At 40.6% G+C, this 19980-nt stretch overlaps 1 protein-coding gene across 1 annotated transcript in view; it reads left to right on the plus strand.

The window, feature by feature from the left end:
* The window catches only part of rnf13 (ring finger protein 13), a 51498-nt gene that overhangs the window by 13525 nt on the left and 17993 nt on the right, over nt 1-19980 (plus strand). Inside the window, exon 4 of the mRNA XM_061738462.1 lies at nt 8629-8751. Coding sequence (XP_061594446.1) covers nt 8629-8751 — 123 coding nt within the window. The remainder of the gene's footprint in view (nt 1-8628; nt 8752-19980) is intronic.

Here is a 19980-nt window from a genome sequence, read left to right on the forward strand (position 1 = left end):
CACAGGTCAGCCAACGTGGTTGTGCTGGTCACTCTGGCAAGAGCAGCAAGCTGATCCCACAAGTATTCAGTGGGGTTGAGGTCAGGAATGCTGGCAGGCCAGTCCATCTTCTCCACTCCCAAGTCATGGAGGTAGACTGATCAACCCTGCTCTGTGGGGACAAGCGTTCTCACTTTTAAGGATAGGGATTGGTGCCAGACTGTGGACATATGGGATTGCTGCTGGTCGCAGAATCTCATCTCGATATCTCCCTGCATTGAGATTACCTCCAATGATGACAAGCCTCATTTTTCCAGTGAGAGAGATGCTGCCCCACAGCACCACACTGCCTCCACCAGAAGATGCTACTCGGTGCAGCAATCAGCATAGCGTTCTCTGCGTCTTCTCCATACCTTGACCCTATGATCAAAGTGCTGTAGGTAGAATCTGGACTCATCGCTGAACATAACGTTTCTCCACATGTTCAGGTGCCTGGTTGGCAGTAATTGGGGGGTGCAAGAATCTCAAAATGGCAACAGCAAAATAAGCTCTTGGGCAATTTTTTTATGGGCACAACCCACATACTCAGCTCTGCTGCTCATCGCACAAATGCATGTTCCTCACAAATGTGGCACCATTTAAAAGCGTATTAAACAGGCTTTACAATGATATAAGAATTACGGCCGAGAAGCATTGTTACACCAAAGAAATAATCTACCAAACACACATTTCCTGACTTTTCCTCCTAAGTATATATGTATCAGGAACTTCCTTATTGATCCTCTCTTATCAAAGTATGAGCCAGCTTTAGATGTTATAATCTTCATATTATATCCGATATGCTGTGTATTGAGGAATGTTATCCCGTGTGTTGTTATTGTGAGGTTTCTGTATGCCACCCTGCGCTCTGCAGCCCACACTGATGTGGATCCACAAACAGAGGGGATGATTCATGTCTGCCATCTAAGCTGTTCATTGTAGTGTTTCCCACAGTCCAAGAGCTTGTTGTTGTTGTTGTTGCCTGCACAAAGGCCTTTTTTGCACACACGGCCAAGCTGATAATGAAATGCTTGATGCCTCATTTTGTGTTTATGTGAATGTTAGGTTGTGTGTATTTGGAGAATCAGTTTGTGACACTGTTGAATTGAGTCATCATTACACTGTTATGACAGCGCTGCTTTATATTTCTGAGTGTGTCTCTTGAGCTTTGACAAAGAGGTATACGTCGGGAATGTGATTCACAGCATGAAGATTAAAAAGTTCAGAAGATGAACACAAGGCTTTCTAATTTTCCTTTTCAATATGCAGCGTCTTCATCTAGATGGGGCTTCAATATCTGTGTAGAGGAGAAAAAAATCCCCCCAAAGAAATAAACATAAAAAATATACCCGCAAGGTCACCAGTCAGTTTCAGGACCACATGTAGACAAACAACCGCACAAGCTCACAGTCACTTCTACAGGCAATTTAAAATCTCCACTTAAAATAACCTGCATGTTTTTGGACTGTGGGAGGAAGCCAGAGTATGGGAAAGAAAAAAAACCACACGAGCATGGGAAGAACGTATAAATTCCACGTAGAAAAACCCCAGTGGGATTTGCGCCAGGAACCTTTTAGCTGTGAGGCAAATGTGCTAACCACAGTCACCGCACTGTGAGCGAGGTGCTTTTCTCCGGCTGCTCCACTTTCAGACGGAAGACGTGCAGTTTAGGGTTGGTGAACGTTTGTTTTCTCGTCCAGGGCATACCTTCCCTCGTGGTTATTTTGAGCTGTCAGATGCAGCAGCGCTCCATCAAGTAATTGGAAAGTTTCCCCTAGAGCTGGGTAATTTATTGTTGTTTTTTTTCTCTCCTGTTTAATTTATAGTTTACAAACAGACACATTAGTTCCTGAACCACATCAGATGTTATAACACAATCATGTACTAATGTAGTCAAGTATTGAAGCAGCATCTTTTGAATTATTATTATATTAAGTTTCTCTTGTTGTGAAATCTGTAAACAGGCTTTCAAACGTGTGACTGCAATGATGCAGCAAGCTCCACTGACAAAAATATCTAATAGCGTGGGTGGTGTCCTAAAGTTAACTCTGCTGCTGACTAGACTCCTTTTTTTCCCGACATAGAACATGGTGACCACAGAGTATGGCACCAAATAGTGAGCGGGAGGTGATTTTGGTCACAACACCACTCATTACTGATATCTGTGTGCTAAGATAGGTTTGGTGCACAGCTGTTTCAGTCTGCAGCTGTTATTTTTTTAAATCCTTATTGAGTAACATTTCATTCAGTTTAGTTAAATTTAGCCACATAATCATCAACATTATCCCAGATCAAGGCTGCAGTTGGAGAAATGTCCCATTTTACTTTCTGTGAATCCTCAAAATGTATTTGGTTATGATTTTATGTTCAGTGCAATCTGCTCTTCTAAAATTAATTAAATAGAGTTTAATAGAGCCTTGTACATTTTCATGTTAAAATGTCATTTTCACATTCTCCTTCTTCTATTTAACACATGTATTTTTTTACATTTTATTATTGAAGTGCAGAGATACAGTGGGGAGAACAAGTATTTGATACACTGCCGATTTTCTGATGTATCAAATACTTATGTCATGCAATAAAATGCAAATTAATTACGTAAAAATCATTTTCTGGATTTTTTTTTTTAGATTCCATCACTCACAGTTGAAGAGTACCTATGATAAAAATTACAGACTTCTACATGCTTTTCAAGTGGGAAAACCTGCAAAATCGGCAGTGTATCAAATACCGGTACTTGTTCTCTTCACTGTATAACCTCTAGTAAGTGTGCTCTGTTCCTAATCATGTTATAGTTGGACTTGCATGGAACTTTTATCAGAGGCAGGGAGCGATTCGGTTTAGAAAGTATTAACTTTGGATGTTGTTTCGGACCTGGATCCCTGATGGTACATTTTTTATTTAGTTTTGGGGACTCAATCCATTTATGGACCGTTTATGGGTGTGGTATTCATTTGCTTTGTTCACTGAGAACTTTATCACATTTCCTAGCTCAGTGTTGCAACATTATAATTCAGAGACATCTTCAACATCACAAGACAGCACAACTCTGTCTCCTGAGATTCTTCTGAATCTTCCCCGAGGGTCCTGCAAACAGAGCCCTCCCTGTTTCTGGTTGCATAAACTGAGCTGTTTCTAATGAAGTGTAGACCTGGATATGCCAATCAGATGTGATGCTTCTTTATCTAGAAGCTATATATTGGATTGCCGCTGGAGATTTTTAGCTCTGCATTAATGTCCATCAAAGTAAGTTTTGAATGCAAAATGTTTTAGTAAATTAACTTTCAGTGTCATCATTCTTGTATAGGGGGGAAAAAACCCCACAAACAGCATGTGAGACAAAATTCAAGGACAAAAATTTTACAATGTGTGTTTCTCAAAGGATACACTGTTGTATCTGTCACAGCTGCTAATTTACTGTTACGGACTCATCTCCAGCAACATTTGGCACTTAGGGATCATATTGAGGGAGTATCCTGCCAGTTCAGACGTCATAAATCAGGCTAAGAGTAAAACTGACAGAGGTCTGTCTCACTCACTGTGTTCAGCTTTATTACGCTCTTTGACTCCTTTTTTTAAGCTTATGCCCAGCTCATATTTGCAGCACTTCCCTTTTTTTACTGTGAAGTTTTTGGTGCTTTTCACAGGTGTCTGAGTTTCTTTTCTGCTTTTCTGGCCTGTCTGGTTTCCACATTTACAGTCTGATTTGTTGAATGTCTTGCTCACTGGAAGTCAGTTTGGAAAGTTTGTGGTTTGGATTTCTGCAACAGCAGTTTAAGAAGACCACTTCAAATCAGCGACAAAGGGCAACATTTGTGAAACAAACATCACACCCAGTAGAATAAGTCAAAAATACATTTTATTAAACAATATAGCTTTTTTTTTTTGGTGGAAAACTATTGTCTTCTTGATACAACTTAAAAAATGCTAAATACAGTTGCTGTTAGTAAATTTTGTAATTGTCAGTAGCTCGTCGGTTTACTGATGTTGAAGGAAAGGAATTGCTAGTAATTGCACAAACTCAAGTTTACTTTTTATTTTTCTCAAAGGCTAAACACAATGTAAAATGACTGTAGTATTTTGTTCTTTGCAACAATAAGGAAGTTTACTTTTCCTCCACGTCCTTGTCTTGTGTGTCACTTGATGAGTCAAGTTGCACATTAGGGAGAAATCACACAGTGGACGATTAATGCGATTAATTATTAAACACAAAAACAAATCAGTTTTGAAATCAAATAAATTATAAAGCAATAAAAATATAGTGTTGTTGGTGTCAAAGGGGAAAATTGTTAGTTTTCTGCCTTTTAGGTAAACAGTTTATCCATTTGACCTCTACCACGTGTTTCAGTTAAATTTAGGCTTTTTGTAGATGAAAAGAAAACGCTCACCCAAACAGGTTCAAATATTTGGATTATGCCAAAAAACCCAAGTAAAAGTCTTCACAGAACAAACAAACCTGGAGCACAGTAACGAGGAATTCATAAGAGAGTGTGTTTAACAATGATATTTACTGGAAACCTGCACAAACATAGCAGGACCCCCTTCTCCCACCACCTACTAAATCATAAACTGGAGGAATCTCCGGAGAATTCTTCCTGCGAAGGCGGGGCAGCATCCAGCAGAGAGGATGAGAAGTCCAGGTGTAATAATATTATCATTCTGTAAGTGGCCACAGGGCCGGTAAAATTAAGGATTATTCTCCAAACACAACATCCTCAAGAACGGACTTGGACAAAACATGGCTCCCCATGTAAATAAGATACTCAGACGCAAGCTGAGAAAACTCAGTCCAGTCCAGCAAAGAGAGTCCAGAACTTTATGTAAAGGAGACTAAAAGGCTCAAACTCAGAAAGTTCAGTCAGAATTCACCTTCAAATTAAGAGTACAAAAGTTAACGCTCTTTTAGTAATAATTACATTGCATTATCTTCTTCTGTTCTGGTTCACTGGGTCCGTAATAAAGAATCTGCAGCCGTTGGATCAGGTGGCTCTGAATAAAGACCCTAGATTGGGTCGCTATCTTTTGGAGCGTCTATTTACACGTATCTAACAGGTGCCTTTTCCTTCACCTTCTAGTGTCATGATAACAGTATAAAAACATCTTTCAAGCTTATGGAGACTATGACCAGCCCTGGACAAAGATTAAAATAACCCTGATTCCTAAGCGTCTCAAGGACCTTTCAGATGGGACTCGCTGCTCGCTGCTCTCCGCCTCAGAGGACCCATCCATTTCCGTAGGTTACGAGCCACAAGAACGTCCCAACGCAGCACCAGGCTGAACGCCGTGAAGAGACATGCATGCCATTCCTGTACCCGGTGCTGAAGGGACAAATGTCCGACTTTGGTGCAAAAAAAATAAAGCTGTAGAAACACGATTTTGAATCATTATTTTTTACTTCTCAGTATAATGTTCTTCTAAAGTGATTAGCTGCACCAGCAACTCCAAATCTTACAGTTTTGTGGGTTTCAGTACTTCTATTGCTCAGCAGGCTGTTAAACTTCTCCTGACTCAGGATGAAGGACTCCCTAAAATGTTCAGCCTTCAGCTGCGAGTCCCGGACGAGCTTAAAACACTCCCAACTCCCGTCTTTGTTAGAGGATATTATCAACCGGACACACCCTTGTCTTCATTGCTGCAGCTCTGCTCTTCCTCATCAATACATGTGAACCCAGAGCTCTTTCTTTGACTACTGCGAAGATGAAGTCTGCATCCATCTCTGCGTCTCGGAAAAACTAGTTAATACCTGCTGAAGGTTTCCTGGAAAGCTTTTTGATTGCCTATAAACTTCTGCGCTCCATAGAGCGGTTTGCTCTGGTGCTCCCTTCCCTCCTGCACTGCACTCTGGCCTCCACGGCGAGAGCAGCACATACCTCGTCCTATCTGAACGGCCTTTTACCGTTCACTTTCTTCACATTTTCTCACACTTTGTAACTACACCCTTAGAGTCTAAACTATGTATTATGTCTGTGTGAAAGGAACTCCTTTAGCTTCAGCTGCTTCCCCGTTGTGGCCATGCATGGTGGATAAGTGTTGGAACATCAACACATCTGGGGCTGGAGTTTTACAGGCTTTAATGTCCTTACAGCAAGCGTCAGCCAGGCTCGAGGGAGATATTAAATCTATACTCTCCCTAAAATTACAGCAAGGCTGTAAACAAGCTCCATAGTGAGAGGATGAAGTGTAATTACTGTGCAATAATTTCTAATAAATCCTACCTGTTGAAAAAGCACTAACAGAAAAATCCCTCTGTCAGCACTCAAGATCTGCATTAGCGTCGGCTGATGTTTATGGTCGAATGAGTGGAAGAAGGAGAAGTAAAAGTATTTTTGCCACTGGGTTTGATGGTTTATTTGGGGGGGGTTCTTTTCCTCCTTATCATATGTAACATTAAACAATGTGGTGTAGGGAGGCATTAGTGTTTCAAGAACTAGATTTTGTGTTTCCTGTTTAAGGACCTTCTGAGAAATGAAACAAGAGGTTACAATAAACCTTTTTAAGCCACATGTTTGGAAATAGAGTTCTTGGAACAACTTCTTTCTTTGGGTTTTATAGTTTGCATCTGTCTCTCTGTATATTTGGTCTGACAGCTGATTCTCGTGAGGCTTATTTGTATTTATGTTTGAGTCTGCAGCAAAGAGGCCGCCTTCTTGATTGTAATCAGCCCCGACTTGGCGGCAGTGTCTATAACAGAGCTGACAAATCCATCAAAACAGTTGTTTTGTAATGTATAAAAGCAGGTGGCAGATGCACACTTTAGACAGAGAAAAGGTTTGTCCCACCAAGAGTTTTAAACACTTTTCATGACTTTGTGAAAGTAGATCTTTCAATAACCCCACATTAAGTCTTTTCTGTTTTCTCTGGCGCTCCAAACCAAAATAACATGTTTGTTCACTTGTGAAGTCTCATGTCTTGCATTATCACAACCCAGGTCTTTTAAACTGAGTCAAGATATGATTCACCAAATGCATTGTGGTACATTTAAGAGGCACCTTTTGAATGACGGGAACATATTGTACAGTCAGCACTATGGGTCATGAATTAATGCTGGCTCAGGCGGACATCCACGTCTTTAAAATTCCACACCACAGGCAAATCGGAAAAACTAAAACCCCACATTGTTCCACATAAAAGTGTTTGCAACTTGCAGGTCTTGGAATCCGGAAGAGCTGATGATTTGTGTGTCATGCCTCGTGTTTAGTGTGATATCGTCGCACAGGAATAAGAAAAATCTCCTCAGTCCGTTTCCCGGATACCGCTGCCTTCCACAGTTATTTCCTGTCTCTCGGCTTACGCTGGTCTCTGGTTCTGCAGTGCTGGCATGTTTCTGCTGTCATTCTCCTTCTTCAACCAACAGAGGGCACTGCTGTTACTGGATTTGATGTCAGGAGGAGGAATGTGAGGCAGTGGCACAGTGATGTCATTTAGCAGCAAGGAGGGGCTTTACTGGTAGCACCCAGAGGTGAGGGTGGCGGCGTGGGCAGTGGGTGATTCCTCACGTTCCTTCTCGCTGCTGTGAGAGCCTATGGACTTCCCTCATCCCAGAGTTTGACCCTTCATATGTGAAGCCTTTCTCATGCTGAACAACAATCAGAAAGTGCATCTCTTTACTGTGTGGCGCAATTTGTTTTTTTGTCTTTTTTTTTTTTCCTTAGCAAATGGGATGCGTCATACTGGTCATTTTCCATATGCAGCTCAACTGCAGTTTGGCTTCATAACAAGTGTGGCAACCAAACAGATGTGCTTGCAGGAAAACTGCCTGACACCAGCCTGATGTGTGTGTTTTGGAGAAAGGGCTGACTCTTCAACATGTTGGGCTATATTGAGATTTAAAGCTATGGCTTTTTGAGAGACGGGGGGGTAGACGACGAGATGCAGAGATGAAGGTGGAAGCAAAGTCCCAGAGTCCCTCAGCAATCCATATTTCCTGTCTTCCACCCTTACTCACACGTACACGCCGGTGTTAGTTACACTTCCATAAGAATAGCAACTGTCTGTAACACCAGGTCACACCATCCTCATGTCTTACTTTCTTTCTTTCTTTCTTTCTTTCAATTTGGCAGGTTTTTTCTGTCTTCACTATTCTATTTTTGCCCTTCTTCAATCCTTTTACTTAATTAGTCTTTTGTCATCGGTTCTCCAACTTCTGCTTCTTCTGCTTGTGTTCTTGATCCCTTTATCACTCCGTAGGCTTGCTCCTCTCATCTTCTCCCTATCTCCTCATTAGTCACATCAAAGTTCTCGCTTGAAATGGCAGGAAGAGGCAACGAGGGGGGGGAAAGGGGGGAAAATGCAAGGAAATAGGAAATAGGAAATGCAAGGGTTTGAGTTTTTCAGGGAAACTCTTTCAGGGAGACCAATTGTACATCTGACATCTAATTGACTTAAAAAAATACCCTCTGTTTGTATATAATCATGTTATGTTACTATCTTATTCTAACCTGACAACATTATGAAACAAAAAACTGTTTAAATTATAAATGTGACTTCAGCCACTGCAAGTGTATGAGGCCTTATACATGTGTGACTTATTTAACTGCTTCAGAATTTAGGTTTTCCTGGAATCGGAAGAAAGTATTTGTTTCATCATGTCCACTTATGTTATTCCCACAGGGCTTTCTGATCGGCGCACGACCAGAAAATGCATGCGAGCCCATCGAGCCTCCTCCCAGGGACAACTTGACGGGTGCTTTCATCGTCCTCATCAAGAGATTTGACTGCAACTTCGACATCAAGGTACCGAGTTTCAGCTGGTTGGCTCCCGTGTACAGTCGTTATCGCAGAGAGGGGGGTCGCCCCAGACTGAACCGAGTCCACACCCTGAATGATCTGGAAACATCTTCAGTTTTTGTGTAAACACGAAGGCGGAATTCCGTTTTCACGTCTGAACTTCAGTTGAAGTTATCGACCTAAACACATCCAGGTTCATCTCTGACTAAACAGAATAAAACTGAACTTATGCAGCTTTAAGTTTGCCATGTGTATTTCACTAACACGCTTTCAGTACTTATTGAATATAAGCCTGTTTTTCTTTTTAAAGCACCTCTGTGATTTAATACGGCTGTAGGAGGTAATTGAAAACACTTTTTATTTAATCAGCTGTGAATTTATAAGAGCAAGCTGTCAAAGCTATAACGGCGTCTGCGAGGAACTACGCGTTGCATGCTGATTCACCGTGATTTTATGTCAGCAGGTGGTGTTTTGGACTCACTCTTTACTGAGAATCTGAAATCCACTTTTATGTGAAGGAAAACAGGAAGCAGCCATTTCCCTAAACACAATTTCCTGCATGATCACCCAGGCCCTTCTGCTTCTCTACCTTTCCTCCAGTTTTTTCGTCCCGTCTCCCTTTATTATGCAGGATTCACGAGTTATCGAGGCGCATCAGGCCGGGAGCAGGGCAGAGATGGTGTAGATGCAGTCAATTTGAATTATTGAGAAGAGAAACATCAAAGCTTTTAATTTTCAAAGCCAAACTCTTGAGGTGATTGTAAATCATCTCAGGACTTGGTTTTTGTGTGTAGTTAGTGGCGGAGCCAGTTTGAGGGGAAACTTGGCATCATTTGATTTCATCATTTGCATACAAGTAACTAGTAGTTGTACCAGTTTTAAAGTGTATATCAGCCTTACAAATGTTAAAATCCAAATGTAAAACACATTTTTATGAATTTTTTTTAGGAACATAAGAGAGCTTAAGGTTTTTTTGCTCTTTGTGAGGCGTTTCTGTTGACAGACGACATCTTTATTCATTTTTTGGCGCTAGCGTCTACAGTGATCTTTGCTTATCTGATCACGAGTAAAAGTCGTGGTGTGACCACAGACAGGAAGATCCTTTGAGGCCACATTTAGTCTTCAATCCTGATATTGAATTTTTGGCCACGTGGAAAAAGCCAACCTGCCGTAAGTTTTGTCCATGTTGTCCAGATTTCTTTGTACTGAAACGAAAACGAACACAAAACTCACCTAAAGCTACCAGTAGTACTTGCGTGTTAGTTTGTGCTGTAACTGTGAACACAACCTTTGTCCTGCAAGTTTCCATCCCAATTTAAGAGCCAAGCCCTGCATTTCTGGTCTGTCAAATTAGTTTTTTTTTTTGTGAAAATGTAGAAATGGTGTGTAGAGTATTAAAACATTGCTGCAAAAACATGCATACATTTTTAATACAGTTCTGCACAATGACTTATCCAAAATGAAAAGTGCAGAGTTTTAAATCCTCAGTGTGCATGTATTTCGTAAACAGGGATGTGCTTAGGCACAGCTCTCAACTGTCCCAAATCCCTCTTTTACTTCTCCGTCTATTACCTGGAAGAGCTTATCGAAATGTTTCGTAAAAATACTCCTCTTAATGCAGCTCGTGAATTAATTTGTTTTATAATTATATGGGAACATTTATAGAGCTGCTGATGTGTTGTTGGTGGCACAAGTTGCTTCCTTGTGACCCGATGCATTTGTTTATTTGCATGTGGAGTAAAGAAATGAGATCTCCTGAGAAATGGTCATTCGAGCTGCATGTGGCATTAAATTTAATCCCAGGTGTATTTATGTGCCATCCGTTTAAGATCAGTTGGTCCTAAAGCCATTCGTCTTTTCTACTTTGTGTCAATATTCAGCATATTTTGTAATATTCCAGTTTAAAAAGAGAGAACATGGTGGTAATTCAGTAATAATTCTTGGAGTTATTGAACACTTAACCACTGCCACTTTCCTTGAATACAGGAGAGATTGGTGTCTGCTTTTAGATTGGACTGAAATGTTTATTTTGCCAGGGACAGGTCGCTAATGCATCAGCTTTGACCTATAATGAATGCTTTCAAAAAAAAAAAAAAAGAAGCGTATCAGAATATTTTGACTGTATTGCTTCAACTGTAGTATGTCAGAGAAGTCAATACGGCGTCGCTACGCTCAGGGAGTACATCAAGACGTTTCAGCAGCCTAACTGCAGGACAAAGCCATCACTGAAAATTTCTGTGGCTGGAAACAGTTTTTACATGTTTTAAATCACTGTTTTACATGTTAATTAGATTGGATTTGTGACTATCTTGCGCATGAATTTGGCTTTATTGGAGCAAACAAAATCTCCCCAGTTTAGACAACAGGGATGAGTCATGAGAAGAAGCGGTTAACCCTTTTAAATTCTTTTCCTTTTCAGCCCCCCCGTCTTTAATCACCGGGCTCTTTCCGTGTTCTATCTCATATTTCCTGTTTTTTCAGTTTATTTCATGTGCTGCTGCGCTGGTCTTGCTTTGTCATTCTCTCACTTTTTTCTTTGCTTTTTTTTGTCTGCTGTTGTAACTCTGGAGCAGCCATATATCCTTATACGGTCTTACTGCATCACACACACACACACACACACACACACACACACACACACACACACACACACACACACACACACACACACACACACACACACACACACACACACACACACACACACACACACACACACACACACAGAAGCATGTTGACAGGCCAGGCAGTGATGTGTTTCCTGGGTTGGAGTGTAACCAGACTCCACATTTCTCTGTGGACACACACTACTCACACACACTGTACACTGAGTACACTCATTCCCGTCTGTGTCAATTTTCCCATTTAACCTCGAAAAACCTTTGAAAGAGCAACTTTGGCATGATAAAGTTCACTCCAAATATTTTTTCTATTCTTTACAGATATTTGTTTCTCTTTTATTTTGTTGTGTATTTGAAAGCATGCGATTCTAAATTTCTGATGACCCCAGCACCTGATTGTTTCTTTGTTTGTTTTTATCTGCACACTAACTCCATTAAACGTTTTAATGTGCTATCAACAGACAAATCAGCCACACACCCAAAAAAAATGCTGTTTTTTATTTTCTCATCACAAGACAAACATATTTTGCTCATTAGACTGATCAGTTTAATAATTTGCTTTTATTTTGGAGCCACTTAATGGTTCACAGCTCCCACTAATTAGATTAAAGTTACATCCTTTGTGCCAAACTGATTCTTGTTGGAGTATTGCTGTAGTCTTCTTTCTTTGATGCATTTTTCTTAAACATGTTTTTATTAGGTTTTTATTAGATTTTCCACATACAATACAGAAACCACATTTGGCAGTACATCGCAAAAACACACGACCAAAAACAAGACAAGGGCAAGGACATTAAAAAGAAAAGAAACACATTAACAGAATGAAAACAATAGAATAGAATAGAAGACTTTATTGATCTCCCAGAGGAGAAATTAAATTGTGCAGCAGCCAAACACACACATGCTCAACGGTTTATACAAAAAATTTAAATAGAAATAACTAATAAATAGCTAAATAATAAAAAAAAGAGCAATATAAAATGTAGAAAAATGAGTAATGTACAAGAGAAAAAATAGTAAACACAAAAAAACGGATAATATTTACAAGCTCGTAACAGAAATCATAATAACAATAACGATAGACAAAAATAATTAAATAACATAAAAATAAGAGGCATAATTAAGATGTAAGTATTTATATAAAGTATAAATTATCTCCACGATGCCTCTTCAGGTCACCTCACCGTATATTCCTGCTCACAAGGCCTCATCAATATCACCATTTTTAAGAAAAGCTAAGAACCTTCCCCATATATCATCAAATTCAAAGGGCTTTTTCTTGACACAGTAGGTGAGTTTTTCTAGAGCCAGGCATGAGGTTAGATGTCTCAGCCAGAGGCCTAAGGTTCGACCCTTAACAGTTTTTCTTTGACGTATTTTAGCTTTAGGCGTGCACTTATCAATCATCTGGTGAAGAGTAACATGTGATCTTGGACAAATTCAGCTTCTCACAAATCGTACTGATACATAATGTGCCTAGCTAAAATACCACTAAACAATAAAGCAGGTTTTCTACTATAACGGTCACTAATATAAAGTACGGGAGCACGTTTGGAGCGCAGTGATTTACAAGTGACAGTTTTATAAACTCCAGCCGCCACCTAAAGATTTTCTGTGATTATGACTTGTGTGGCTTAACAAACTGTAATGATAGCATAAAGTCTGTTGTTGTTAACAGTACAATGCATTATGGGTTGTCGTAACTTCTCCTGAAAAGAATGGTGCCTGTTTCTTGACCCAGGAGTAGGTATGAGACTTCTGTGCAGATTAAAAATATTACTGGAGGTTTACACCAAATTGAAGAATATAAGAGAGTTATAGGGAGGTAAGAGGGGAGTAAAGTGCGACATCTGTGTGTTAACGCTGCCTTTTGTGGCTTTACAACCATTTGCAGTGTCATGTGAAAATGAATGAGTGTCAAATCTCGGTTGAGGGTGTTTCTGTGCGGTGTTGACATGCTCTCCCTGAGCCTGTTAACGTCCTCCAGTCTCCTCCCACGCGTGTCCAAAAACACACGTTTGGCTAATTGGAGCTCCTTAACTCCCCGTCGCAGTAAGTGTGTCTGTGTTGTTCTGCTGTGGACAGGTGACCCATCCAGGGTGTATCCCTGCCTTTCACCTGAGGACGACTGTTATATGCTCCAGCACACCCCCATGACTCTGAATAGCAGGAAGTGGGTCTGGATGATGGATGGATAGAGAATGGATAGGGGTGGGGTTCCTGTAAGGGTTTCATAGAAGTTTAGAAGAAGAAAAAAAAAATCCCTCTCCCAGTCTGTTTGTCTCCTTCATCCTCGGTGCGTCTGGGAGGTCTGGCTTCAGCCCCCTGCCTGAATGACCGCTCATGTCTGCACACATCACATGGACTCACAAATGCTGCTTTATGGCTTTTTTCCTCTCACACACACACACACTAGGAATGGGCGATATTTTACCGTTCACGATATACTGTCAAAAAATTCCCCACGGTAAGAAATTGCCATCTCGTGGTAAAAAACGAGAAAGAAAGAAAGAAAGAAAGAAAGAAAGAAAGAAAGAAAGAAAGAAAGAAAGAAAGAAAGAAAGAAAGAAAGAAAGAAAGAAATGAGCCTGAAAGAAAGAAAGAAAGAAAGAAATGAGCCTGAAAGAAAGAAAGAAAGAAAGAAATGAGCCTGAAAGAAAGAAAGAAAGAAAGAAAGAAATGAGCCTGAAAGAAAGAAAGAAAGAAAGAAAGAAATGAGCCTGAAAGAAATGAGCGAGGAAGAAAGAAAGAAAGAAATGATGATGAGCCAGAAAGAAAGAAAGAAATGATGATGAGATAGGTTTATAGTTACAAAGGTGGAGTTGAATTAGTACTTTTTTTATCGTTATCGGGATAAATGCCCGAAATTATCGTGATCAATTTTTTAGTCCATACCGCCCATCCCTAACACACACACACACACACACACACACACACACACATCTTTTTCTTTCCCCGATGCTATCTGTTTCTCCATCACTCTCAAATTTCATTTTCCTCCTATCTTCTAGCTTTCTCTTTTTCACTCACATTGGCCATCTCATGCTTTCTCACACACACATCGTCGCTTCTGTGTGACTGTCTACCTTGCATTCCTCCTCGAGTTAAACACTCCCCCTCCCTCCGTCTTCGCTGGATTCTGCTCTCTTCACAATCCGCAGGGAAACAAAGGAATAATAGATTCCATCTTGACTGAGACGAGTCACTTGTGTGTGTGTGTATTCGTGTGTGTGTGTGTGTGTGTGCCATGTGTGTGCAAGCGCACAGCGGAGGGATGTCGACCCGAACGTGCCAGCTGTGTTGTTCCACTGCCCTCCATCTCTCGCTGTTCTTCTGCAGCCTCCTGCAGCGACTGCATTTTCCATTAGCATCCGTTGAGCGACAGCTCCGAGTTTGAACAGATCCATTGCTGTAATGGTCAATAAAACACACACTCACCTCCTTAATCTTCCCCCGAAGTGTTAACAGGGTTCCCCTTTGGAGCATACGGGTGCGTGTTAGGGGGAAAAACCATGCAAGAGTGTCTCTATATGTGCGTTGTGATGAGACATAACAGAGAGGAGGTCGGATGTCAAGGAGGAGAGTGTTGGAGACGGGGAGGGGTGAAGAGGATCAAGCGAAGGGATGTTAATAAGCACACTCATGCTGTATGTGTGTGAGTGTGTTTGAGAGGGAGAGAGAGAGGGAGAGAGAGAGAGGGGGGAGGAGGGAGGGAGGGAGGGAGGGAAGCATTCCTTCTGCTTTTTTGAAAATCTCCAGAGAGCAGGGTCTTGAGCTTCCTGTACACTGGGTTTGATTGAGGTGGTGGGGGAGCATCTCATTGGTGATCTTTTGGGCATTACGAAGGGGGTTGAACAGGAAACTCTAGACCCTTTTCTTCCCCTTCCTGTGCAGTGACACCACCCCCCCCACCATCTCAAAAAAGCTTCCTTTTTTTGGAGAGATTATTTGCAGATTGTACATTTGTCCCCCTTTTTTCACTTCAATGAAACACACACTGACACCAGCTCGGCAGTTTATACACTGACATATAATAGCTTGTCATTTTAACATAAACTCAAAACTGCAGACTTTTGTAACCTTGTCTCCCCTCTTTCTTCTCATATTATCTTTCACTCAGTCTCATTGTGATGCTCACTGACATTATTTGTCTTTTTTCTTGTTGACTCCCTCACTTTTGCCCAACAATACTTCCATTATCGAACCAGCTGATGTTAAAAGAGTTGCGTCAAAATTTGAAATTCAATACAAGAATACTTTTCTCTCTCTTTTTTTTTTTTTTTTTTAATGTTTCCATAACAGTTATGTAAAAGCACCAACCAGATGGTAAAGCTTTTGTCTGGTGGGAATTTCCCAGTCGGAGATCTCTGAGCATACTGCGATTTAGTCTAATAGTTGCCTTTGACGAGCCGAAGCAGATAACTGAGCACTTTGGAGCAAAAGAGTTTTTTTCAGAAAGCCGCAAATTCTAGGTGGCAGAGATTTGACATTGAACACCAAACAGTTATCAAATTCAAAAACTTTGAAGAGTTCTCTACAATTGGGCCTGAATAACATACGACTCCTGATGTACTTTATATTTTCCACCAAATTGTTAAGAAAAATGCCGCTATGACAGCTATTCTGATCATGAACATCATTATACCGAAGATGGGCGAAAGCAGAATGCTGTTGATGTTTTGTAACAACTGAATCAATGTCCTGACTTATTTGGCTATAAAAAGATGATGCTAAAGTGAGTATACTGAAGTAAACTGTCAACCTTACAACTTCATTGGAAAATATGTCTTTTTCTGCATTTTGAATTGCACAAAAAGCTTAATGTGAATTTCGTGGATGATTTCATCAACTGCAGCAGTTTCTAAGCAACGGTTAGACAAATTGGGATTTATGAAATATTTGCAGAGTACGACATTGGAGGAAAATCGAGTTACGTTGAACAAAACAGGATAAATTACTTTGTACCATGTGCATAAAATCTAAAGGAAAATGACATGATTACATGAAATACTTATATTTTATTAAATACTTATCTAATAATAATATTAGAATTGGTAATGAATACTTTAATGAACACTGCAGTATTTGATGTAGTCCTATATTTATGTTTACAAAAAAGTGATATTGTTTTCATTTTGCCTTCAGGACCTATTACCATGTGCTTTTCTTTTTTGTTTCAAACAGAAGGAGGTGCAGACAAGCCAAACAAAACCACGAGACTGGTTTTAGCAGTGGAGACACTGAGAGCTCATTATTAACTACCTAGATGCAAACAGATGGTCTTTATGATGTTTGAAGGTTAACTGTTTTACTCCAATAACTCTTATAGAATCCTTTTTTTTTTTTTTTGTAAAAGTGGTATATTTCATTTTTTTTTCCTGTTGCATCCACAACGTGCAAGCATGAAACCTGGCTGTAATCCAGCTGACTAAAGCCGGGTCTGGAACAGAGCCCATTCAGTTGAGTTGCTGCAGCAATTAATGGAGGGAGAAAAAGTGTCAGAAAGATGAGGGTAAAGAGTCCCTCTGCTCGCTTTGAGCTATGGCACTGCAAGAGTAGTTCTGGCCCTGATTTCTATCAACAGATAGAGTTTGTCTGAAAATATGTGAACCGGCTGGGAGTGGTCATGAGGCAGGGCCACTTCTCCCTCAGCGTAATTGGTGTGAAACTGTATGATGTGGTCAGTTTAGGAAAGTCTGCCAAGTGTGACTTTACTCCTAGCGGCCATTGGCTAACTTTTTGAGCATTTGTTAGGAAGGCTGGCCATTTCCCTTCTAACCTTGCCTTCCTTACCTCTTCCTCACAGTAAATGCTTTTCATGGTGCAGCCGGTTCGTGCTGCAGTGACCTCACAGCCCCCGAGCTGCGTGTACACACACACAGGCTTCAGTCTTCCCTCACACAATGATCTGGCTTCCTGCATTCGCTCACTCAGTCTTATGACAGGGTATGACTATGGCTGACTGGATGGATGACTAGCTTGTGTGTGTGTGCGTGTGTGTGTGTGTGTGTGTGTGTGTGTGTGTGTGAGAGGGAGAGGGAGAAAGAGGGAGGGGAGGCATATCTGATGTGGTTGTGTGACTTTTCGGTGCTGACATTATGTCTTTTGCAATTTGTTGGGGCAACAAACAGCTCACTTTGCTCCATTTGACCTGCAGGACACAAAGACACAAAAGCACGGGTTCTACATCACAAAAATGTTTTAAATGTGAAAGTTATATAACGCAAAAACTCCCTCATACAGAACACAGGCAGAGCTGACTTTAACCAAACATTTATCTGTACGACTGAAAAAAAAAAAAAGTACAGAATTATTTTAAAAAGCTGTGTTAATTGTATTGAACCTGTAGTTCAAGTGCAGTGCAGTCATCGCAACTATGCTTCGTTATCAGGATATATAACCGCTCCCTGGAGTTTGATGCTTTATTGAACTATTTATCTAATCATCCGTCTGGACCTTGAAACTAAAACCCAATTCTGTTCAGTGCGGTGCTCCTCTGAAACAGTAATGAGCTAGAGGGAAGGAGAAATAAAGAAGGAAGGGCGGCAGGAAGACAGCGTTGGGAGGGGTGGGCATGTGGAGAGACGCGGGGGGGGCTGAGGAACTAGAGGGCAAAGAAGAAACGCTGTCGAGGGGCGAGAGAAGAGACATGAACGACATGGGGGTTAGAGGCTTCAGAGTTGAGGGACGATGAAGTTAAGATTGGACTGGCAGATCTTTGCTTCCCAGTTTACATACTGGGTCTAGTCTGAAAACAAAGTGAAAATTCAGGGACATTGTTCATAGACGTTATTGGGGAAAAAAAAATCTCAGATCATCATTTCTTAAAGCACTTCAGCGGAGAAATAGTGGGAACAAAGTGTACTATGTTGCGAGAACTCATTTACACAGAATTTACGTCAAGTTAGATTTATGCAAATGTTGTCCAGCTGACTGTATTTGCTGGCTGTTTATGCATCTGAGCTTAAAATAAACATCTTATACCCCTGTTTCTTTCCACAAGTTGACACAATTTCCCAGTGTCTACATAAAATGCCATGTTCTGTACTTAAGTACACCACAGGTGAAGCACTACAGCTCCCACTGCAACCATGTCTTTGTGTCCTTGTTCACAGCAGCAGGTTTAAGCCCCTGTTTCTGTCGGTGCTGCCTCTTAAATACTGGACTCACAGGATTAAATACTTACACTTCTCTTGTTTCCAGTTTTATGACCTTTTACTGATCCTTCTTTTAGCTGAATTGGATCCGTCTGTTACAAACGTCGTACCATGGACAGAAGCACTTCAATAAAAAAAAACAGCCGAGTCAGCTGGTTGGTAAACCATGAAGCCTGTTAAACTTAAGATTTACTTTCACTGATTTTTTTTTTTTCTTTTTCTCTTTGTTGTTCAGTTTTGTTTTGTTCTTTCTTTTGTTAGCTTTGAGAGGCTTGTGTAAAAGTGCTGATCTGGGCAACTCATTGGTGGCTTTTGGTACTGATGTTGCATTCAGTGACAAATGGGAAATTGTAATTTCTATCTAAACAAAAAAACTAAACAAATAAGGCATCAAGGATACTGATATTTCCATCTCAGAGGTTCAGTGAGTGCAGCATAAATCTGAATGTTTTTTTTTTTTTTTTTTTTTTTTTTTTTTTACATAATTTCAAAACCAAAGTGGCAGGTTTTTGTTTAGTTTAGTTTTTTTTTTTTAATACACTTTTGGTACCGAAATTTATTCAGTTAAGCACAGAGAAGCAGCTCTTAATCATAACATATCTCCATTAAGAGGACACAAGCATGGAGTTAAATTGTGTTAAAAAAAAAGATGAAAAGGTTAAAGCAGAATTGAAGAAGAGGAAGATGCACAAGGGACATGTCATTGGTGCAATGGGACAGTAAATAGATGGGGCTAAGTTGGTGTGTTTTGAACTGCAGAGCTGCATCGGGAGACTGTGCAGCATCAGCAGCAGATTCTCACATGCAGGAGTGAAGAGGCTGTAATTATTGACACACCCACAGAGTGGTGATGCAGCAGTGCCTAGTGATGTTATCAGCAGTGTCTTTCCAGAAGACACCACATTAATCCTAGTATGAGACTGGGGAGAAGGCAAACAAGAGGAGAGCTGCACATGCCATTTACATGCTGAATGTCTTTGTGTGTGTATAGTGTCAGAGTAAAGTCATGACAAAAAGGGGTCTGCTGAGCAACAGTACATGGATACAGATCAAAATGAAGGTGTGTGTGTGTGCATCCCCTTTTATTTGTTTCCAGACAGTAGAATCTAGCTTTAATCAGCTGAGACCAGTGTTTATAACACATGAGCGTCGGCACCTGCTGCACACAAACTCACATCATTCCACAAGGATCGAAAGTGCAGTGACCTGCAGCAGAAACAACTTGGAAATACCTTTTTTCCATTTTACGGTTGATCGGAGACGGGCCTTTTTTTTTCCTGCAACTTTCCTCACTTTAGCACCCAATCCCACACGTTTAGAGGACTCGGCCCAAAATAAAAGCATAGTTGATCACAGTCGGTCTCCAGGAAGCCACCTACCGTCCTGAAGAGCACATAAACCTCTTGGAGTCTCCACAGAGCTCAATGGGGATATATTTTGCTCTTATCTTTATTAAA

This window comes from Cololabis saira, chromosome 13 (assembly GCF_033807715.1).
Source record: "Cololabis saira isolate AMF1-May2022 chromosome 13, fColSai1.1, whole genome shotgun sequence".
NCBI lineage: Eukaryota > Metazoa > Chordata > Actinopteri > Beloniformes > Belonidae > Cololabis > Cololabis saira.